The sequence below is a fragment of the Emydura macquarii genome, unplaced genomic scaffold, assembly GCF_026122565.2.
Source record: "Emydura macquarii macquarii isolate MOO-44397 ecotype Brisbane River unplaced genomic scaffold, CSIRO-AGI_Emac_v2 contig_1363, whole genome shotgun sequence".
Taxonomy (NCBI): Eukaryota; Metazoa; Chordata; order Testudines; family Chelidae; genus Emydura; species Emydura macquarii.
Window position 1 is genome coordinate 24,659,546 of NW_027131500.1, and position 24,018 is coordinate 24,683,563.

Here is a 24,018-nt window from a genome sequence, read left to right on the forward strand (position 1 = left end):
TCAAACCAAGGTTAAGTTATATGAGCAGGGCCAGCCCCACTGTACAGGGGTACAGCACATCTACACTGGAGGCTTGGCTACATGTGAAACACTGCAGCGGCACAGCTGCATGGGCATCGCTGTCATGTTTGAATGCAGACACTACCTACACCGATGGGCGGGGCTCTCCTGTCAGCATAGGTAATCCACCTCCCCGAGAGGTGGTAGCTAGGTCGACAGAAGAATTCTTCCATTGACCTAGTGCTGTCTACATGGGGACTTAGTTAAGGGTTGATCTAATTTTCTAGTGTAGACCAGCCCTGGGGCTTTGCCCTACTCTAGTAATATATCAGTGTTAAAGCCACTAAAGCTTGAAGAGCCACACTTCCTCAAGTCTATTTCTCTCAAGCTAGGTAGAGTGACCAGATAGCAAGTGTGAAAAATCAGGACAGAGGATTGAGGGATGGGGGTGGGGCGGGGGGGGGAGGGAAATAGGCGCCTATATAAGACAAAATGCCAAATATCAGGGCTGTCCCTATAAGATTGGGACATCTGGTCACCCTATTTAAAGGTGAGTGCAAATGGGTGGAGAATAGGGAGATTGGCACTGTGCCCCTCCCACACTTTTTAAAAAGTTTTTGTTATGTATAAAAATGGCTTTTTTTTTTTTTTTTTTTTTAAAGTGGTGTGGAAGAGTAGGGACTTTAGCTAGTTTAACGCTAGAAATTCAGATCTTGAGTACCCTGTTTTTACTGGAAGATTGTCTGGGCAACTGTTGTTCTTTGAGATGTGTTGCTCATATCCATTCCAATATAGGTGTGTGCGCGCCCCGTGCACAGATTCCCGGAACTTTTTTCCCTAGCAAGCCCCGCAGGGCCAGCTCAGGCGCCCCCTGGAGTGCCACGCTCATGTCGCGGTATAAAGGGCGCTGCTGGCCCCGCGGGCCCCCAGTCCCTTCTTTCTGCCGACTCTGACAGCAGGGACGGGGGGTGGGTTTGGAATGGATATGAGCAACATATCTCGAAGAACAACAGTTACTGGTAAGTAACCTTGTTTTCTATCTTCGAGTGTTTGCTCATATGCATTCCAATATAGGTGATTAATTAGCCATACCTTGGAGGTGGGTAGGAGTTATCGGTGACCTGCTCTTGACAGCACGGCTCTGCCGAACCCCGCATCTTCCCTTGCCTGCTCCACGATAGCGTAGTGCGACGTGAACGTATGGACCAACGACCAGGTCGCTGCTCTGCAGATGTCCTGCAGGGGCACCCGCTCCAGGAAAGCCGCGGAGGAGGCCTGGGCTCTAGTTGAGTGTGCCCTCACCGCACCTGGAAGGGGCACCCCTGCCTGCTCGTAACATGTTTTGATGCAGGCGGTAATCCAGTTGGAGATTCGCTGGGTGGAGACAGGTGAGCCTTTCATCCTGTCCGCCACAGCCACGAAGAGCTGTGTCGACTTCCGGAAAGGCTTGGTCCGCTCAATATAGTAGGCCAAGGCTCGCCTGACATCCAGCGAATGTCCTCTCCTTTCCTCCTCCGAACCGTGGGGTTTTGGAAAGAACACAGGAAGGAAAATATCTTGATTACAGTGGAACTGGGACACCACCTTAGGCATAAATGCTGGATGGGGCCTCAGCCGGACCTTATCCTTGTAAAAAACAGTGTAGGGGGGCTCCGAGGTCAGTGCCCTTAGTTCGGAGACCCTCCTAGCCGAGGTAATGGCCACTAGGAAGGCTACCTTCCAAGACAGGAGGAGAAGGGAGCATGTGGCCATGGGCTCGAAGGGGTGTCTCATCAACATGTTAAGGACCAAGTTGAGGTCCCATGGCGGCACCGGGTCCCGGACCTGAGGGAAGGTCCTCTCCACCCCCTTACGGAACCTAACTGACATGGGGTGGGAAAATAGAGACCATCCATCCATTGGCTGGTGGAAAGCCGAAATGGCTGCCAGGTGTACCTTGAGGGAAGCCAGGGCCAGGCCCTGCAGCTTAAGGTGCAGCAGGTATTCTAAGATAGCCTGCATGGGTGAGAGACTCGGCTGTAAACCTTTAGATTCTGCCCACCCCGAAAACCTCCTCCACTTAGCCCTGTACATAACTTGCGTGGATGGTTTCCTGCTGCCCAGGAGAACCTGCTGGACCTGTAGGGAACAGGCCCTCTCTCCCTCCGTCAGCCACAAAGTCTCCAGGCAGTAAGGTGGAGGGAGTCCAGGTCCGGGTGCAACAAGCGCCCCTGGTCCTGGGAGATCAAGTCGCATCGCCTGGGTAGCGGAATCGGCTCAGTGATGGAGAGGTCGAGCAGCATGCTGTACCAATGCTGTCTCGGCCACGCTGGGGCGATAAGGATGATGTTCGCCCTGTCCCTCTTGATTTTGAGAAGGACTTGGGGCAGGAGCGGAATGGGGGGGAATGCGTACAGTAGGCCCCCTGTCCAGTCTATCAGGAATGCATCGGACAGCGAGCCCGGCTCGCGACCCCTGAGTGAGCAAAACCTCGGGCATTTCCTGTTCCAGGCTGATGCGAACAGGTCTAGATGGGGAATACCCCACCTCTGGAAGATTAAAGTCACTATGTCCTGGTGTAAAGACCAGTCGTGGCGGGGTGAGAATGACCTGCTGAGGCGGTCCGCCTCGTCGTTCCTGACCCCAGGGAGGTGAGAGGCAGATAAGTGAAAATTGTGCCTCACCACGAAATCCCACAGGCGGATAGCTTCCTGGCAGAGAGCCGAGGAGCGTGCTCCCCCTTGTCTGTTCACGTAGAACATAGCCGCCGTATTGTCGGTGAGGACCTGGATCACCCTGCCCTTCAGGAATTGAAGGAAAACCTTGCAGGCCAAGCGGACCGCTCTGAGCTCGTGCACATTGATGTGCAGAGCCCTTTCCTCGGGTGACCAAAGCCCCTGGGTGCCCCGGTTGCGACTGATGTGGGCTCCCCATCCCACATCGGATGCATCTGTGATGAGCGTCACTGACGGGGTTAGGTCTCTGAACGGGACTCCCTTCATCACTTCCCTTGGGTCCCTCCACCAATTGAGGGATGACAGCACCTGTGGGGGAACCATGACCACTCTAGTTAGAGAATGTCTGTTTGGCACGTACACCGAGGCTAACCATGCCTGTAGAGGCCTAAGCCTAAGGCGAGCCAGCCTCACTACATACGTGGAGGCTGCCATATGTCCCAACAGCTGCAGACAATGTCTGGCCATCGTCGTGGGGGACCTGTGGAGATCGGAGATAATGGCCGCCATTGCCTTGAACCGAGTCTGCGGGAGGAAGGCTCTGGCCTGTACCGCATCCAATGTAGCTCCAATAAAATCTATACGTTGTACTGGAGAGAGTGTGGATTTCTGTTCATTAATAAGCAACCCCAGTCTGGTGCATGTCTCGCAGGTGAGACGTAAGCTACTTCTCACGTGGGCCCTCGACTTCCCCTGGATCAACCAGTCATCCAGGTAGGGGAAGACCTGTACCCCGCTGCGACGCAGGTGGGCCACCACCACTGCCATGCATTTAGTAAAGACTCTGGGTGCTGAGGAGAGCCCGAAGGGTAGGGACCGAAACTGGTAGTGTCGCCCGGCTACCATGAACTGTAAGAGCCTCCTATGGCTGGGTAATATAGAGATGTGGAAGTACGCGTCCTTCAAATCCAGGGCAGCGTACCAATCTCCAGGGTCTAAGACCGGAATGATCGTGGCGAGGGAAACCATGCGGAATTTAATGCGTCTGATATACTTATTCAGACGACGTAGGTCTAAGACGGGTCTAAGGCCCCCCTTCGCCTTGGGGTTCAAAAAATATCTAGAATAAAATCCCCGACCTTCCTCGGTCACCGGGACTTCCTCTACCGCCCCCAGCTCCAGGAGTGAATCAATCTCCTGCACCAAGAGCTGAACATGGGCAGGGTCCCCGATGGGGGACATCCTAGAGGGGGGAGTCGGGGGGGAAGGCCGTGAGCTGGAGGGTATAACCCTTGGCGATCACCTCTAGGACCCACCGGTCCGTAGTAATGGCTTCCCATTCTGTAAAGAAGGGACGGAGCCTATCCGCAAACGGTCGGTTAAGATCCCGGGGAGAAGGAAGAGTACTACCCTCCTGCACAGGGTCAAAAACGTTTATTAACATTACCCCCTTTAGAAGACCCTTGCTGGCCCCCAGCAGAGGATCCCTGCCGGCCTCCTCTGTTGGGCCCATGATAGTGCTCACGACCTCTCCTCTGCTGGGCGGGTCGAGGCACCTGCCTTGGTGGGGGTGGCGGCTGCCTCTGGACTTGAGGCCGGGACTGCCGTCTTGCGACCTGGGGGGTATACAGCCCGAGGGACTTCAGGGTAGCCCGAGAGTCCTTGAGGGCATGCAGTTTTTCGTCCGTTTTCTCCGAAAAGAGCCCAGAGCCGTCGAAGGGAAGGTCTTGTATGGCCTGTTGAACCTCCTGGGACAGGCCGGACGCCTGAAGCCAAGAACAGTGGCGCATGACAACAGCGGAGGCCATCGCCCTGCTAGCAGTGTCCACCGCATCGCTGGCAGACTGCAGGGCCGCATTTGCCTCCCCCTCCTGCAATACTGTGGCAAAATCCGCCGCTTGGTCAGGCGGTAACGTGGCTGCGAACCGTTGCATCGAGGCCCAGAGGTTTAGGTTATATTTGCCTGGTGGTTCGCTACTCTAAACTGCAAGGCTGCAGTAGAGTAGATTTTCCTCCCAAATAAATCCAATTTCCGGCCCTCCTTGTCTTTGGGAGTGTTCCCCTGGTTCCCTTGGCGGTCTCTTTGATTGGCCGCATCGACCACCAAAGAGCCTGGGGCAGGGTGGTTATATAAAAACTCAAAGGGTTCCTTGCGGACATAGTATTTTCTCTCTACCCCCTTGGATGTGGAAGGTAGAGAGGAAGGGGTCTGCCAGAGGTTCCTGGCAATCTTCATGACCCTGTCATGGACTGGTAGGGTTGCCCTTGATGGCCTCACAGACCTTGAGGGCCCAAATAAAGGGTCCTCCTCCTCAGACATGAGCTTAAACTCCATGCCCAAGTTCTCAGCTGCCCTTTTCAGGAGGTCCTGATGGGCGCGGAAATCAAACAGGGGTGCCCTGTGATCCCTGGCCACCGCATCATCCGGAGATGAGGAGGAGGATGGAGGTATGGGTCCAGTGGAGGGTCCCTCTCCTGGCTCAGAATCCTCCTCTGAGACCTGCCCTTGTGTCTTAGGGAGTGGGGGTACCGGAGGGGCCACCGCAGATTGCAGAGACACTGACCCCTGGGCCATGGGAGCATTCCATGGTCCCCAATATGGCCATTGCCATGGCCCTTGGCCCCAACCCGGTGCCTGCAAGGGCAGTGGCTGCTGCACTGTAGCCCGTTTGCCTCCAGAACCTCCCATGCGTCGCTTGCCACTCCCACGTGGAGAGCAGCTGGACGACGACGATGTCGACCGGTGCCGACGTCTGCGGTGCCGGTGGGAGGACGAGACCGGGGAAGATGATGTCGAGGACCAGCCCCTGCGTCGGGACGACTTGCGGTGCCGCTTACCCCCTCTGGAGCGGGAGCGGTGCCGGTGAAGCTGAGGAGACTCTGTCCTCCAAGTCGACGGTGCCGGGCCCATTGGCGCCTGGCCCATCGGTGACGTAAGTGCCGGGCCCATCGGCGCCTGGCCCATCAGTGCCGGCATGGAAGGAGGCTCCCGGGTTTCCGGTGCTGACGGTCGTGGGCTACTGTCCCTCGATATACCGGACAGAGACCGGGACCGGTGCCGGGACGGGCTCCGTACCGGAGTTCGCGAGCCCGAACTACGGCCTTTGCCGGGGTCGGAGCTGGACCGACGGCGACCCCAGCGATGGACTCGGGAATGCCCACGGTGCCGCAGTACCGAGTCGCTCGACGACCTAGAGTCAGAGCTCGGAGGGGAGCCGACGCACTCCACCCTCCGTGACCGTCTGGATGGAGACTTAGATTGTGAACGTCTCCACCCACCGGGACCACCCAGTGCGGGTTTGCCCCGAGACGCAGGTCCCTTGCCCCTCGGCCGAGGGGGGACGGAGGCGTAGGCATGGCCATGAGGGCGCGTGCCGCAGTAAACGCCTCCGGCGTCGACGGCCCTTGCAGGTGCACTCCCCCACCCGCAGGAGTCGGGGGAGGCAGCCCGCGTGGAGACCCCGGGGCCGGAGTGATCTCCACGGCCCGTGGCTGGGGTGTCTCCTTACTCGCTCCTTGCTGCGGTAGCAGGGAGGAGTCCTTAGGTGCGGTCAGGGACCGTGTCGTCTTCTTTGGCACCTTTGGTGCCGGTGTCGGTGCCGAGGACGGTGCCGGTGGAGGGGCGCTCCGCACCGACGACACACTCGGTGCCGACGGTGATCGAGATGGCTCGGACGCTGGCCGGAGCGCTGACTCCATCAAAATAGCCTTCAGCCTAGCGTCTCTTTCTTTTTGAGTCCGAGGCTTGAAGGACTTACAGATCCGGCACTTGTCTCGTCTATGTTGCTCCCCGAGGCACCGGAGGCAACGGTCGTGTGGGTCGCTGACCGGAAAGGCTTTAGTACAGAGATCGCAGTTCTTAAAGCCTGAAGAGCCCGGCATGGCTCCAAGAAAAATAACCCCGTTAGGGGTACTTATCTCTAACACTTAACTATTAACACTATCAACAACAATTTAACACTAAAACTCTAAAGAACAGTCAATAAACAAGCTAGGGTACTAGTGCTACTTGCAGACAGCAAGAGGCAATAGTTCCAGCAACCATCACAGGCGGAAAGAAGGAACTGGGGGCCCGCGTGGCCAGCAGCGCCCTTTATACCGCGACATGAGCGCGGCACTCCAGGGGGCGCCTGAGCTGGCCCTGCAGGTCTTGCTAGGGAAAAAAGTTCCGGGAATCTGTGCACGGGGCGCGCACACACCTATATTGGAATGCATATGAGCAATCACTCGAAGATAGAACTAATATGTTTATGAGGTCAGAGAAGTCATAAAAGTGAAACCTGATTAACTAAATCCCCAATCCTACCAACACACAAGTCACCCTGTTTAAATTAATGGGACTACTCACTACATAAAGTACATGCAGAAGCATTTGGAGGATCAGCATCTAAGCAGGGATGTGGCCTTTAGTTAGACAAATCTGGTTTGTTTGTGTGTCAAACACCTATTTAATTCAAATGCCTGAGCAGAGTTGGAAGAAAAACTCCTATTGAAGATTTAACTCTCTATCCCTTTAGTAAAGAGCAGAGAGATCTCCCACTACCAGAGTCACCTAAAGCCTTGTCTACACTAGCACTTATGCCGAATTTCTGTCACTCAGGGGTGTGTCAAAAATCATACCCATGAATGACATAAATTTTCCCAGCATAAGCACTTGTGTGGACAGCACTATGGCGGCAAGAGATGCTCTTCCACTGACATGGCTACCATCACTTGTTTAGGTGGCTTTACTATGTTGGCAGGAGAGCTCTCTCCTGTTGACATAACATGGGCTACACAAGCAGTCCTACAGCAGCACAGCTGCACAGATATAGCTGTGCCGCTGTAAATTTTAAGCATAGACTAGCTCTAAGATCTTCAGTGAAATAGAGAAAGCCCAGATTTGACATTCCTGCTAACAACAAAATGTTTTTGTTTTTTCTGGTAATGGAGAACCCTTAACAGGGACCTTAACAAGGCCTTTTTACACATCACAAAACCAAAAAGGGGACATATCCCTTTTTTCCTTTGCAGGTCACTTTTAAGTCCCACCCTGCCTATGCCTAGCAACTTACTTGCAGGGCAAGCTTTTCACAAGGCATTACTAATACAATCACAAATACCGAGAGAACCCTGATAGGTAGTTTCCCCAGTTGATTTCCCCCCTTTGGAAGTCCAGATACCAGGGCTGCAAGTATTTGAGTGGAGGTTCTTTTTGAAAAGCGTATGGCTGACCTTTTAGGAAGACTATGAGTAGACAAAGAATGCTGGTTATACTCATCACATGCTGTTTGTAATCCATACAATAGTTTTAAATTGGAATTTAAAAAAGAGTGACCTGCAGAGAGCTGTTTGAAGAGGGAGGCTGTAACTGTGTTTTTGTTTCTCTTTATGATATATAAGGACCTGAAAAGGTGTGTGTTTTCCAAAAGGAAAAACAAAGAACCGCTTTTTCCCCTTTTGGATTATCAGTTAATGTCAAGTCTTTTCTTTCTTTAAGACTTTCTGGAGCGCTTGCAGATGTTTATTAGGAGATCTCTCAGCCTTTATCTGAAGTAAGGGGAGTGTTAAATTCTTAAACAGCTTTTCTTCCAAGAGCTATAGTTTAATAGGCGTTAAAGAACCCCCCTTCCCCCCCGCCCCAAAAAGTCTTTCAATCTGAATAAATATCACTGCCTCTGAGGGAAGGGATCTGATTGCCAATTCACTTGAGGTAGTTAACACTTTTGTAAAGCCTACTCTGGATACACCCCAATCCTTTGCTTCAGGCTAGAAACCTTTGTAGTTTAGCCAGCCCTAGGCTGATCCTGACTGGTAACTTTGTTTCCATCAGAATTCTAGTTATCATCAAGTCTTCCAGGAAAACAGGCCAGAAAGACCCACATTTTTAATGTAAAAAACCCAAGTATGAAAAAACCCTTTACACCCTCCCCCCCAACATCGACTGACCATTCCAGCGGCAGAAATCTGTTTATCCACAGACTGTACAACGTGGGCTACAATGAGAGTTTCTCTATGGTGCTGGGCCTTCACCCTGACCTAGAGCAGCCAGCTGTAGGGGTGAGAAGCTAGGTCTCCATGCCACAGCAGCCAAAAAAAGGTGGGCCACTAGTGAGAACCGTAGTGGTGGTTTTGTGGACACCTGTCCCCTGGTAACTGCACTGAGAGCATCTAACTCATTTCACATAGGGCCACCCAGCAACCTTAAAATGAAGGCAACTTTCCATCACTTGGTACAAATGGTCTAATGGACTGAGAATATGACAGAGTTTAGTTCCATCAGTTAATGTTAGTACAATGCCTTGAAGCTATAACATGCTAAATATTATTACTGACCTGGGCTGGGCTTGAACTATGATCTAGAAATATTCTTTTACATTCTGAACGGGCACGTGATCTCTACATTTTAGTTTTTTAAACTTCCTTAACATTCAAGTTGGCATCTCTGATAGGACCAGTGGTATAAAAAAAATAACATATGCTGTATCAAAATGGGGGCTACTGCTGCTACTTCATCAGATGGAAGTTTATTTTCTGTATGGTGTAACTATATAACTGTTTAAGGTGATGTGATCATTGTATTCTGGGTACTGTAAGTTGAAATGCGACATCTTTCTGCTGGGGTACAGGATGTTCATGAGGCAGTAATTGACCTGATGTTGCTATCACACATTTGGCTGCAACATAAAATATACTTGAGAGAGGTGAATGCAATGTATGTGCTGTTAGTATGTCAATCAATAGCAGTTTTATCCTCCTTTAAAAAGAGTACATAGTTATGTAAAGTAACTGGCAAATAATGTCCAGTTTCTTTCCACACAAACTGATAATTACACTCTTAATTACATTTATTTAAAGTGTTCTACTCTGGAAAAAATACCATTTTACTTCCATGTTTGCTTCATTCTGCTCTGTTTACGAAATAAAAACATGTAACTCCCTAACTGCACTTCCTCAAAATTTCAGTCTAGAATCTGAAAGTTTAAGTTGGAATCTTGCTGGTTCACGTATCAACACAAGATTCTGCAGTTAGAACTTCATTAGCAATTCCATTGATATGGGAGGCATAATTCAATCCAGCTCTCTCTCTCAGAGCGGTGATGATTTTCCAGGGTTAGGAGGAGTACAAAGTAGTAACTTACTTCAGGCTGTGTCTATACTTGAACTGCTGCAGCTGCGCCCATTGTGCTGCTTCAGTGTAGCCACTCATTACAGCGACGGAGTTCTCCCATTGCTGTATCCACCACTGCGCGAGGCGGTGGCTGGGTCAACGGAAGAATTGACTAGAATTCTGTCTACATGGGGGGCGGGGGGAGTAGGTTGGCTTAACTAGGTCATTCAGATGTGTGGATTTTTTCCACACCTGAGACATATAGCTGGTTCAACTTTACTTTTTAGTGTAGACCTGGCCTAAGTCAGTAAATTAAGCTGATACGACTCTAACCATACTGAGGAATCAGATCTGTTGGGTAAGAAGGTGTCTACTTTTTCAAAGTAGAACTGGACTTTGAGGATAACAGCCAGATAAACATATGTAAAAACTTCCATGAGGGAATATACAGCATCCACCCTCAATTGCTAAGGTTCAGATTTTGTCACGGTTATGTTTAGTAAAAGTCAGGGACAAGTCACAGCAATAAACAAAAAATCACAGAAGCCCATGACCTGTCCCTGACTTTTACTAAACATAACCGTGACAAAATGAGGCTGGGCAGAGGGGGCGGCGGCAATGAAAGCCCAAGCCCTGCTGCGGGAGGTGCGGGCACACCACTGACCGCAGCGGCTTACAGCTGACAGCTCCAGACCCACCGCCCCGGGGGCTGAAGTGGAAAATGTCACAGAGGTCTTTGGAAGTCATGGAATCTGTGCTTATCCTTAACAATAGCCTCCCACAGGGAGATGACAATGCCCCCCCACTGTGAATTTTCCAACTCCAAAGGGATTGCCTACTGACTGATAGCAAATCTGGCATTGTGAGATCCACAGCATGATTACCACTCACTTTTCCGTGGTCAATTCAACTCTCATTCTGGTGTCCCTGCACTGGAGGATTGGGCAAGCATGGCACACAGATCCAGGAACTCGGCCTTTTGCATCTGAAAGTTCTGTAGCCACCGCTCATCATCCCAAATCTACATTACAACATGACCCCACCACTCAGTGCTTGCGTTCTATCCTGTGGAGTTCTTCTCCAGGAACACCTGCAACAACCTATTTTTAGTTGTTGTCTCCTTTATCCATACATCATCCTCAGGTCTCTCAACTCGATTACCGCACCACCAGGAGTGGTAGTTGTTGAAGTTTTGCACATACGGGAGAATTGAGGCATCCTGGATTATTAGCACAAGACATGAGAATTGTGTTGAGCTATTCAGGGTCATGCTTCTGCCACAGCGACGGCAAACACCGAAAAGTGGCATGTGGAACTATGAGAATTTTTTTTTTAAGTGCAAAAATTATGGGACAGAATAAACATTAAGGGATGAAGAAAATGGCACTGTGGGAAATTGACTCCTAGGTTCTCAGAAGTTCTTAAGTGAATTGCTGGTATTCCAAAAAGCACAGCAAAAATGTTCCACAAGGCACACTGGGATACCTACCTGGAGGACACCACATCTTCTATGGATGCAACCAGTTGTGGTGAGGACTCCCAGCACGACACAAACAGCCAAGCTACATGTGTATGTGCTCAAGCTACATACAAAAGTTGGCAGTTGTGCTGTCAGCAAAACTTCAGTCGACCAAACTTTGTAGTGAAGATACTGCCTCAGATATGGAAGGGTTTCCAGCCATAATAAGGAGAACACAGTATCTTGAACTCACGCCTTGATGGCTACATACAAGGGGAAACTGATTGGTACCTAGGAATTAAAATATCCATTACTGTACAAAACTTCTAGTTGGCTTTTTCTCTTTGAGAGAGACTGGACTTTTTTTTAAATAAACAAAAGCTAAAGGACGGACTGGCTATCATAAAATCTGAATTCTCTGCCTGTGCCTGTTGAAGTTACCTAATGAATAGTATAGCGTTTGTTAAACCTGGTAGCATAGGGAAAACAAGTTAAAATATCCATGGATATTACCATAGCATTTTCATTAACACAGCGGCTATAGATAGAGATGCAAGGCTGTAAAAATCTTAGTGAAAACACCTGCTCGCCCTTACTCATTCTGTTCACTGGCATGGAACTGTACATGGCTGCAGCCCCTCCAAACTCAGCACAATAGCAATGGAGCTGCAAGGGTCGGGGGTGCGAGCGCTCTTTTTGCGCTCTCCCTCTCTCGTCACAACTAGTACAAAACTATGAGATGTGCAGTAGCCACTTTTTAAAGTTAAATAACTCCGTCATTTTAAAAACTTTGGGGGGAAATGGAATCGAGTCACCTGTCCAATAGAAGAGACCTAGTAATTGCGGAGTTTGTATGTAAAATTGGAGGCAGCAGTCAGGGAATCAAACCACTAAATACAAACAAAAATTGTGCATATTGGCTGACAACTTACATGGCTTCAGTTGGATGAAAATAAAATGCTAACTACTGCAAAAAAAGGCTTTAAAATTATAGCAGGTACGTAACCTTGAGCAAAACTAAGATACAATTACAGGGTAGCACTTCCAGAAATGTGGGGCCTCCAAAATTTGCATCTTTATCTGGCTGGTTTCCAGAATCCATGGAAATCCATAATTCTTCATCTGCCTTTGGCACCTGCACTTTAAAGCCTTGTTGTTTGACTGGAACATATGCTACCCAGCAGTTATGAGAATACAGTTTGGCAAAGAGCTATGTGGAAGGAGTTGGTCAAAATGAGAGAATGGATTAAGCCATCAAGGGAGAAAAGGTGGTTCAGAAGTAGACAGGGATAAAAGACCAGAATGCTGTGGTAGAAAGAGTCTGCCTGGAGTGAACTGTAGAGTGTCAAGCCCGGCAAGGGAACTTAAGCACTCACTTTCTTCCCTCTCCCCACACATCATATAGATGTGGGCAAAATGAATTGTGAGATGCATGTGAAAGATCTATTGCTATACCATGACTGGTGATGGTAAGAGTTACATTGTACATTTAGGCACACACCCAAAATAGGGTGACGGCCAGTTCACACAGTTATGAATCATGAATCTCGAAGCTGAATAAAAAACTAGTGTGCTGAACAGAAGGAGCCAGAAAGTAATGAATAAATCAAACTATGAAAACACTAGTAACTCACAAAGGGGCGAACAGGGATTTGGAATATGACAAGACAAAATGTGCATGCCATGAAAGGTTCATAAGGCAAAAAGTCACAGTATTGAGATGTTCAAAACCTTTGGAAAGCTGAAGAAATGTATGAACAATTCTGTAATAGGAAAAGAAATAAACCACAGAGAACAAACGATTTGCATTCGTTGCAGTTAGAAAGACAACTGCGGTTGTGAAAGCATGACCGTGGTAGGAGGAGGATTGATTTTAGTGCCCTGGCAAACAGGATACTAAGGCCAAACTAAAAGAACAGATCAGTGGCTTTCTGTATTACGTGTTTGCCACAAACTACACTACAATTACAAATAAATGTCTTGTGCACTATACACTAATCATAGCAGAAACTGTTGAGTAAGAGAGCCTGTAGCTGAAAGCAACATCACAAAGATCATGACCCACAAAAACAGCTCCAGTTAAATTATTTGAATGAGACTGTACACATTTCTGAATTCTAGTTTAGGAATAGTCATCCTGGAGAATTACAGCAATATAGTCAAAAGATGGGGCCTCAAATTTTCATTTGGAAGACTTTCCAACAAAGGTTTCAAAATCCTTCCAAGTAATTTATATCATCATCAAATTGTACATCAGACAGTCTTCCCCTCCCACTGCCTCAGACATCCTGAAGTATATGGAAAAATATATATTTTGTAAAAATTATATTCTAAAATACAAGTAGAGTCCAGTAGTATCTCTGTTGATTAGAAAGGTCATACAGTGCATCATCTGAAGAGATTAACTGAGCAGGCACTCCCCAACTGGAGCACACAAGACCTCCCACTGAAACAACCCTTTACTCCAAAACCATTGTAGATTACTCAAAAAAAACAAACCTCCTCAAAAAAAACAAAAACAAAAAAAAAACCCCACACCACTCTTATGGGTTGATCCAAATGGAAAAAATCTTGCTCTCAAACTATGCATCACTTATGGTAATATTATTGTGCTTACAAAAGGCCACCATCAAGTGTAATACTGAATATACTTTTCAACAAATGCAGCAGTTGTGAATATCTCAGGGAAGAGACTGGAGGGCTGGAAAGAGTGCAACGATCAAATTCATTCAGCAGTATCATTCGTTGCTTTTTAAAAGTGACCAGAAAAAGATTTAAGAATCAGGTTTATGTCCATTATTGCTTATTTATGATGTATAAAGCGTGGCTGAATTGTTCTTAGAAAGAACAAAATTCTGTTTGTTTAATTTTAAAAACAATCAGGAAGGTCAAATTCTGATCTTCCCATAATAAATAAGATACCCGGAAGGCCTCCTGGACATCTTAAAATATATAGACCAAGGGTGGCCAAACCGTGGCTCATGAACTGCATGTGGCTCTTTTTCCATTAAAGTGCAGCTTGTGGAGCACCCTGTGGCACATACCCTCCATTCTCCACCGACCTAGACTGAGGTGGGGATTCTGTCCAGTGGGGAGAGGGGTTTTGGGGGTTAGTAAGTTTGGCCACCCCTGATATAGACTATTAATTTGCAAACCTTTATTAAAGCAGTAAGGGTTGATTCAAGATCCTTTCTCCAAAACAGTAATTATTCACTGAAATTAAATAAGCATTCACAAAGAAAAAGAAATTTTAAAACCATCTGATTAAACACCCATTCAAGTCTCCAGTGCTCAGCTCTCATTCTCACTCTTGTGATATCACCACATCATTTTACTAGTTCTCTAGTCATCAGTGGATTCCAGGCTAGACAGGAAATGAATTTCTAAATGTAAAAACAAGTAGAAAGCACATTTAACAATCCAGCACACCACCTTACAGGCTTTTACATGCTACAAAAAAAAAGAAAAAAAAATAGTATTTTGTATCCATTCTAACTGTATTCCCTTTTATGCCCCATCTATACATCTCACTCTTATGAAGCTCCATGAAATGATTGTAACCCAGCTGTTACAACACAGTTTGGAACTGCAGGCCTGATTTTTCCTCACCCTGTTATACCAGTTTTATGCCAGTGTAACTCTTGTCAATGGAATTACAGTGGCATACCCGAGTGGAGAATCAGGCCTTGGGTTTATAACACGTTTTAGCTTCATATAGCAGCATCCAGATATGGAGAAGTCTAGGAAAAACAAAAATTTAGGCATGGTTTACATCTAGGGCCTGCTTTCTTAGAGGGTTAAAAGAAATATCCAACTGGCCTGCTCTAGGCTACACAATTTGTTTTTTGTTCTTATATCACACTCTCTCTCACAAAATTATTAAAGGTTACAAAGTCAAGCATTCAAGTTCGGAAATGCCAGAATTAAGGTTGCTATGTTCCCTGTCCCACCCTAAACTCCTCTCTCTAAATGTTTCTCCCACCCTAAACTCCTTTTTCCAATCTCTGACTATGTCTATGCTAGAGACCTTACTGCGGAACAGCTGTACCACTGTAGCTGAGCCACTGTGAGGTCTCCCATGTAGCCACTCTGCCAACAGGAGAGAGCACTCCCGTCAGCATAATTAAACCACCCGCAAGGAGTGGCGGTAGCTATATTGGCGGAAAAGCATCTCCTGCCAACATAGCACTGTCCACACCAGCACTTGTCAGTGAAACTTTCTGCACACCCGACCAACAAAAGTTTTACCAACCAAAATGCTAGTGTAGACATAGCCTTAGTCCAGTCCCAGTTCTGCACCCATACCTCAACTACTTGTCAGATCTCTCCCCGTACACTGGCTTTTAGTTCCTGGTTATCTTTGCTCAATGAGTCAGTCTCCCTTGCTCCAACTACCAGTCAGAGTTTCTTTCCTTTCCCCGTAGTCCCTGCCTCACCATCTACTCCATCCACTCCACCCTTCAAGTTTGGGTTTTTTGGCCTCTGCATTTGTAACAGGCTTTCCTCCTCCATGCTGCCAGCTGGGGGCAGAGTCACAAAGCACAGGGAGAGATAGGCTTCTCCCCACTCTCTGTTCTGGCACCCAGCCTCACCTTGGGCCCGGAGCAGCAATTCCAGAAAAAGTATTTCTGAGCCTCCATTGCCCTGGGTTGGAGCATGTCTAGTTGCTCTGTGGGGATGGCACATGCAAAGTCTGGTCAGTGCCAGGAACTGCGAGGGGGATCAAGCAAGTTCAGTTAGGACAGAATCTTTGGAGATTTTAGCTGCTTTAAAAAAAGAGAGTCCTCATGAAACGTGTGCTTCAAAGACTTATAACTAGGTCAACATTTGGACAGATTTTCATAGGGATGACAAAAAGACACACCCTTGCCAAATTTTAAAGTCCTTGCTCCGCAGCATGGGGACACTAGAGCATTTCAAAGAAAAGGTCTCAAGACTTTAACATGGGCAAAACAAGCTATTTTTCCATAGCTTCGTTCTCAAAAATGAAAAAAAAAAAAAAAAAAAAAAAAAAAAATCCCAGAAGGTTTAGCATAAGGCTGACACCTGGAATGGAAAGTTTAAGTCCAATTAATGTCTGGCAAAATTATAAGCAACTGACAAAAGGGTCTTGTTACTGGAAAGTATCTGGCAACCTTAATAAGTGTTGCTACCAACCCCAACTATAATTACCCTCCTTCCCAGCTCCCCCAACTCCCCAAAATCTTACCTCCTTCAAAAACTAGATCAGTGTATTTCCTTTGTCTCCACTAGTATGAAACTTCCCTTCCACAAATGCCTCCAAAGATTTTTCAGTGCCCTTTTCTGGATCTTTGCTGTCTCATTTGAGTCGAGATGAGACTGAACACAAGTACTGACAATATTATTCTCTAACTCCAGGCTTAATTACAATTTAACATCTTATTTGCTCTCCTCTCCCCAATCAATGCTGCATTTTTCTTCTACTGATCTTAAGGATTGCTAGGATTTGTGTCTTTCTCCCTCCACCTCAAGAAATTTACCATTAGTTCAGACATTTTTTTCAGAATCCTGCCAGCAAGGTTTCACAGTTCAGAGCAATAACTCTACCTGGGGAAGGAGGCTATCAGATTAATCTAAGGCAGGAACAGTATCGAAGACAAGAAATCAAGAGATGATTGCACAAACTCAGATCCACCCTACTCTGCACTTTCCAGTCTCCCACTACTGTGGGTAAAGCAGCACATAGCTCCTGGAAAGATATTTCCCTTCCCACTCCTCCTTCGCTGGCCCACTGTCAGGAACAGGAGAACAGTAAAACATATGCCAGGCCCAGGCAGCAGCACATTGGTCCATGTTTCTCTTCTCTAATCCCACTCAACTCAGGGGCTGCCTGATACCACCTGTGGGTCCTCCACCCTCAGCATCTTGTAGCCCTTGGATGTGAGTGTGTAGCTGGAAATGACAACTGGGGACAAACCAGAAAACAAAAGCACATCACAACTAAGGAAAAAGAAAAGACAGAGGCTGTCAACTGTGCCAGAGAATGTGCTGCTGAGGGTGCTCTCTAATTCCAATTGGTCTCAAACAAAATGAAACCCGAGGAAGGAAGTGTATGTCATAATCTAGCCTTTACACAAACAGCCAGTAAACGCATTTTCTTCATGACAGTCCCAAGTATTTTCAGATAATACCTTCTCCTAAATCCTTCACTAACAGGCAGATCTCGAGACCAATACATTTTGCAACAATGCTTTTCTTAGGGAAATTTCTGACTCTGAGCTCCTAAGATTTTTAGTCTGTTAGATATCTGCAGTAAAAGGCTGGAAAAGTGGCAGTTTAGTCCTAAATCTCTGATCCTTCTCACTGAAGGGAGATACAATTTCTCCGCTTATGCAGATCTTCCATCCTGAAAATCAATGAAAAAGTCGATTAAGCTATTAGGACACATCAGCTCCACTGAATCTATTCTATTCTCACCTGAAGAGGAAATCCATCTCCCCACAAAAATCACTCACCAACAGCACTGCCTTAGCATCGCATTGCTACCCAGCTGTATCAGAAGTTAAAACGCATAGTCAATTTTTTATCCATGTGATGCAGGATTTTCCAAGAGAATCTTTATGTCTGGGTTGTTATAAAGCTGCCAAGTAAGAAGTGGACAAGACAAGGCATTAATCAAAGTAAGCAATAACAATGGTTTTATTTAAAACTTCCAGTAAAGAAGACCCACTAGTTTTGGAATAAAAGTACTTAAAGTACTACAGAGTAAGTGAATATAAAAGATTAGCAGAAAACAAAAACAAAACAAAAACCAGTAAAAAAATTAAAAATATATTTTTTTAAAAAGTCTGAAATAGATCCAAACAGGGTTTTTAAATCCTCCAAACATTTAACAGTTACTAGGTTTGGCAAAACAAAGTTCTAATACACAATAAAAAGCCTACTTTTTATGTAAACTGCCTAAAACTGCTCAACAATTCAAGATCAGACTGTACAATTTGTCTTGAAATATACAGAGCTGCAGTCTCAGGACTGCAGGAATTATTAATTTTGCCCTCTTCTCAGCTCTATGAATTAATTAGCTACAAAAACTGTTTTTGGGGGGAATGAGGGGCCAAAAATAATCAGAGTTAACAAGATAAAGCCACTATAAAAAATAAATGAAATGCACAGCAAAGTTCAGACTTCAGTTTCATTTCTTTAAACTAACAAGCTACGTTTACAGTATATTCTGCATTTCAGTTGCCATTTTCCCCTCCCACTCCCCCCACTCAAATATTTCTAAATCCTCTAGTCTAATCTAATTCTAAACTTTCAAATACACTGTACATACATTTAGCAAAGAGCATACCTAACATTATTCTTACAGCAGTATGGTCAGTACACAATTTCATAAAGATTATTACACATTACCACGATTAATCCTTTCCTTCCCCCTCACCCCACACCACCCCTGCTTTCTTTCTTTCTTTCTTTCTTTCAAGAGAACAGCAAACTATTACTAGACAATGATTTTAAAATATTTTGTAGAAAGCCTGTGGAAAGCAGACTTCATCAGCATGGACTCAAATCCAGAGTGCCCAAATAATGAATGCTGAACATATAAAAGAAAGTTGACCTCAGACTGCCAAGGACGATCCCTTGGGAACACTGTCTAAAAGATTGTTATTGGCTTGGTCATCCCTAACTATTACACAAAGTCCTGCTAAACAATTTGCATGTATCAATTTTACAAGAGACCGTTACAATGTAAACTCAAATTCTTGATGCCAACAGTGTGTTAAAGGCTTTTTTTTAAAATGCGCTTTTTCCCTGAATCCAACAGTTGGTCACAGAGGTCAAGTATTATCAAGGCTCTTATTCAGCTGCTGACAGTTCATAAAAGTGTCTGACTCATACATCCTTCAAGTACATGCAAGGCTCAATATTTTCCAAACTCCAGAAGCTTGGGGCCCTTTAAGACACAGAGGAAATAGGATTATGAGGTGAGCCCATCTGAGTAAGAACTTTATCCAGCCACTGAAGGGGGCCATGCAGGTGTATCTCAATCCAGCACGGAGTGCTCGTTACATCTTGGCGATGATATTCGGCTCCCCAACCCTAGAAACAAAACCACATAGCCACGTTATTACTTTTACCTTATTTTACAAGGTCAAGTAAGTGGAAGATGCTTCTGTCTCATTTTATATCATGCAAAGGCAACAGATATAACCTAGCTTTACAGGTAGAAGCTACCACTGTAGAAGAGCCATTTTTACATCAGTTATGTTACCACATTTTCCCCTGTGACTCTGAGTTGAAGCCGATTTAGAGTTTGGGTAAGGTGCCAGAGGGACATCCCTAGAAATTGAAGTCTCACTTCAAATTAGGCAATGGCAGTGCATGGTTTCTCTCACAACCCAGCCAGTATGCTTCAGTGTTGTCCTGAAGAAACCATTCTTCTGGATTCCACGTACACTAGGAAAATGACCCATTAAACCACCTCTCCCCCCACGTCCTAGCTACGGAAAACAGTTTGGCTACCAGAGTATGTGGGACCAGAACATTTTTAAACACCATGGCAGAAAGCATTCTGTAATGAAAGCGGTGCACACCTTTCGGACATGGTGTTAAAAATGGTTTGGCCGCCCATGAAAACAGTTTGGCTATTAGAGTATGCGGGGCCACCATTTTTAACACCATGGTAGAAAGTGTGCACCACTTTCATAACAGAATGTTAGAATGACATGATGTTGAAAACAGTTTGGCGCAACAGACACTAGTAATCAAACTGTTTTCAACACCTGTTGAGGAGATAGGGGCCACTTCAGGAGTTCATTGACACTGTTACCAACTTGAGGTCATTTTCCTAGAGCAAACATACTTGGGATGAGTGGGCAGCTCAGCCCCCAAGCCTTTTTGGTCCTTGCCTTCTCTCTAGTGTGACTCCCATAAGGGTGTAATCAATGTAAAGATTTATTTATTTTTTAAATAACGTGGACACTTGTGCACTTGGAACTGGATTCAGCTCACAAAAACTCAGGTAACATCAGTCAGTGAACATCCTCTTCAGCTTTCACTCAATACTGACATGGGCTGAATAGGAAATGGTGACCTAAAAAAAGCAAGGCACCATGTGTCTCATTACGAATCCCCAAAGCAGATACTGCTTTTGAATTTTTGCACTAGGGGACATTCATTTTTACACCTGTTTATACTGACTCAAAGGGGAGTCCTATAGCCTATTCATATAGCAATGCATTTTGCAGATCTAAAATTAAAATACAAGGAAGCTCTTTGGCTCCCAAGCCCACAGCTCTTGTGTTGCCCATGATGGTATAAAACAAGAGGTTATGAATTGACATTAAAGGAGGGAACTTGACTCCATGCAAGTAGGGGCAAAGTTTCTTTACAGGAAGGATGGGAGGAGTGATAAACAGATAAAGCTTCCCAAAATATCTAGGATACTCTTGTACCTATAAAACCAGCCAATGGAAGCAAGTAGTGTACACAATAAGTAGTTAATAACAAACTGGACAATTTTTTGGGGAGGTGGGGGTGGAGGAGTGGGAGAGGTGGAAGGTGGCATTGGCTATATCCTAGATGGGCTGATATTTCCTAAATTAACAAGGCGAGCACTGAGGGGGTTCTCTTTTAGCCAAAACTGAGTCAGTTTTAAGATTTACTAATAATCTGGAAAGAAAACTAACGAAGTTTGTTGTGTACTTTATTTTTAAAGTACATTATCTTTTTTGGGATGTGCTGGGATGCAGTAGATGGACCACAGGAATCAAGAGTAAAACAGTTTTGTATTTAACCTCTACTAACTCCTAAGGCACAAGTCCAAAGAAGTCACTTTGTCCCTTGAAGATACCATTTTAGGATACTGCGTGATTAATTTAGCAATCTTGAAATATTTGACTGACCCTTTAACCCAATCCACATTTTTGTCCCGCACATCACAGCTACAAACCTTCCATGTACCCTGAGGACAGAACGATATATATTTGTTTATAGAATTTCTACCCACCAGATAGACCCCAGGGAACAATGCTACCTATCTTCCAGTAGGAGACTGCAAGGTTACATCACTTACATGGCAGTTCCAGCTAGTCTGTCCAAGAAATGCTCACTACTAAGTCAGCTTAACTCTCTCTGCATCCCATCCTGAGGTGACATGTACCCAGTCAATAGGGGGATAGTTGAAATCCCCCATTATTAAGTTTTTTATTTTTATAGCCTCTCTAATATTCCTGAGCATTTCACAGTCACTATCATCATCCTGGTCAGGTGGTCAGTAGTGTCTCTCTACTGCTACAATCTTATTATTCAAGCATGGTATTATTATTCAGAGATTGTATGCTACAGTTTGATTCATTTAAGATTTTTACTTCAACTGACGCTATGCTTTCTTTTATATATAATGCCACTCCCCCACCAGTACAACCTAATTCTGTCCTTCCGATATATTTTGTACCCTGCTATTACTGCGTGCCATTGATTATCCTCATTCCACCAATTTTGTGTGATGCCTATTATATATCAATATCCTCATTAAACATGAGGTGCTCAAGTTCACCCATCTTAGTATTTAGGCTTCTAGCATTGGTAAATAAGCACTTTAAAAAATTGTCACTTTTTAGCCGCCTGCCAATTATGTGATGTAATTCAATGGGACTCTTTCGTTTGACTGTTTCTCATCAGATCCTACCCATATTTTAAAGGCTGTTAGAAAGATGATTGGGATCAACTGTTCTCCATGTCTACTGACAGTAGGACAAGAAATAAGGGGCTTAATCTACAGCAAAGGAGATTTAGGTTAGACATTAGGAAAAGCTTTCTAACTGTAAGGAAAGACTATTCCAGAGCTTAACTACCAAGGGAAGCTGTGGAATCCACATCCTTTGAGGTTTTTAAGAACAGGCCAGAAGAACCGGTTTATTAAGAGTCTGTGAGGGAAGTCTACGTTTACTTGGTCTTGCCTCAGTGCAGGGGGCTCTACTCGACCTCTTGAGGTCCCTTCTCAGCCCTATTTCTATTATTCTAATGTAACACTCTCCTGAGGCAGTAAGAATAGTTGCTAAGCGTGATGGAAACTACTTAACAGCACCATTATCAAGTCTACAAAAAACCTTATGGGGAGAAATCTGAAACTAAAAATACCTACAGAATGTAGCTTTGATTTTAAAGTTCTGTACACCAACGAAGTGATGTTTGTCCAAGGGGATAACTTTGTATGTTTAAGGACACACACAACATTCTTTTATACAACAAAAGCTGTAACAAAATGTAACGCATTTACAGTCAATGTAACTGTTGATAAGGGAACTTCTCTAATATAAGGCATGAAATTGGTCTGTTTGAACCATTATTACATAACGTAATATTACTCATAGTAAGCCAAGGTTTTCAAAAGCCCAACTGAACTCGTACCTACCTTTACAAAACTCATACGGATAGTGCACATCTTGGTAAGCTCATACACGGTTTCAAAGCCATGGTTCACTGATTGAGCCAGAAGCTGAGCAAACTCTTGGTTGTTGAAAATTTTCAAACTGCAGCCACTAGGAATTTTACAAACTGTGGTTGGATGGAAACCATGGTGGTAGTTGCAGTTCCGACTCTGAACAAATATACTGCTGTCACTAAGGCATTCAGCATAGACTTCTCCCCCAACATAATAGAGGTGAACTCCTAAGAGGAAAAAAATGTTTGTTATGGATAGATCAAGTGACTGAGTACCACATGCACAGTCTTGCACACATCATCTTTGTGGAGACGTTTTTGTGCTTCTCCAGTTTAAAGAGAAACACATATTTCACTCACTAGTATGACTCTCTTAAAGCTTTGTTGTACCTCCGGATCCCACCGTTTGTTTTTCCAAATCAACTGTTCATTAAAGTTTCATTTCTTGTAAACCGTATAGAAGAAAACTGTTGTAACAGTGCAAGATGACAGGTTTACAGGTCCAGAGCACCTGCTCAGGTCCCATGGGATCATATTTGGGGGAGGAAGGGAGGAAGATGACTGACTGGGTCCAGGGTGGGGAGAACAGACATATCCCTTTCAGCCGCACAAAGAATCTTCAGAAAATAGTACTACAGCTCCAAGATGGATTCTCCCCCAGGAGGTACTAGCTAGGATGAGTCTCTGTTAGGATAGCTTCAAAAGAGGTGCACTTCCAGGGAACTGGAGCACAGTGCAGTGTTCAGAGGAACAGCTTGACACCATGTGAATCCTATGACTTCTCGTGGATCCCTCAGAATCTGAGGGCATGCCTGTGACCTTTTCTATAAGGGACAGCAAACTCCAATGGGATAGCGGTGGGGAATCTTCACAAAGATCTCTTCTCCCAGAGCCCCACTCACAGGCTTTTAAAAACTTTAGGAATTTTGCCTTTGGGGTTCAAGTTATCCACTGCTAAAATAAATCAATTTGAAATAGCAAAATCACAAAACCAGAAAAACCACACAGAAGGTATTACACAAAGTAAATCAAATTCCAAGAAAGAAAATCATGACTGCATTTGATAGTTAGTATGGTCCATGTAAGATTTTGCTGATGACATAACTTTCATATCATCTGATCAGCAAAACAATCTGTGGCCAGGTCTTCAAGTTGTGAATCTGTTCCATTTTGTGTTTAAAAAAAAAAAAAAAGAAAGGGTGAAATTTAAATGGTGTTTCTATATAAGAACGTGAGAACTAAAGGACTGCCATACTAGGTCAGCCCAATGGTCCATCTCACCCAGAGTCCTGTCGCCAACAGTGGCCATTACAGAGTTTCAGGGAGAGTGTCTTGAACAGGGCAACTGGAGTGACTCCATCCCTATTTTTCTCCTCCTAGCTTCTGACTATCAGAGGTTTAGGGTCACC

At 45.4% G+C, this 24,018-nt stretch overlaps 1 protein-coding gene across 3 annotated transcripts in view; it reads right to left on the minus strand.

Moving 5' to 3' along the window:
* Positions 1-17,839: 17,839 nt before the first annotated feature.
* Positions 17,840-24,018, minus strand: part of SMAD1 (SMAD family member 1) — a 64,381-nt gene continuing 58,202 nt past the window's right edge. For all 3 annotated transcript variants that reach the window (XM_067551948.1, XM_067551950.1, XM_067551949.1), the window contains exons 6-7: positions 22,581-22,837; positions 17,840-19,264 (exon numbers count right to left, since the gene is read on the minus strand). In XM_067551948.1, the coding sequence (XP_067408049.1) occupies positions 19,121-19,264; positions 22,581-22,837 (401 nt within the window). In that variant the 3' untranslated portion in view covers positions 17,840-19,120. The remainder of the gene's footprint in view (positions 19,265-22,580; positions 22,838-24,018) is intronic.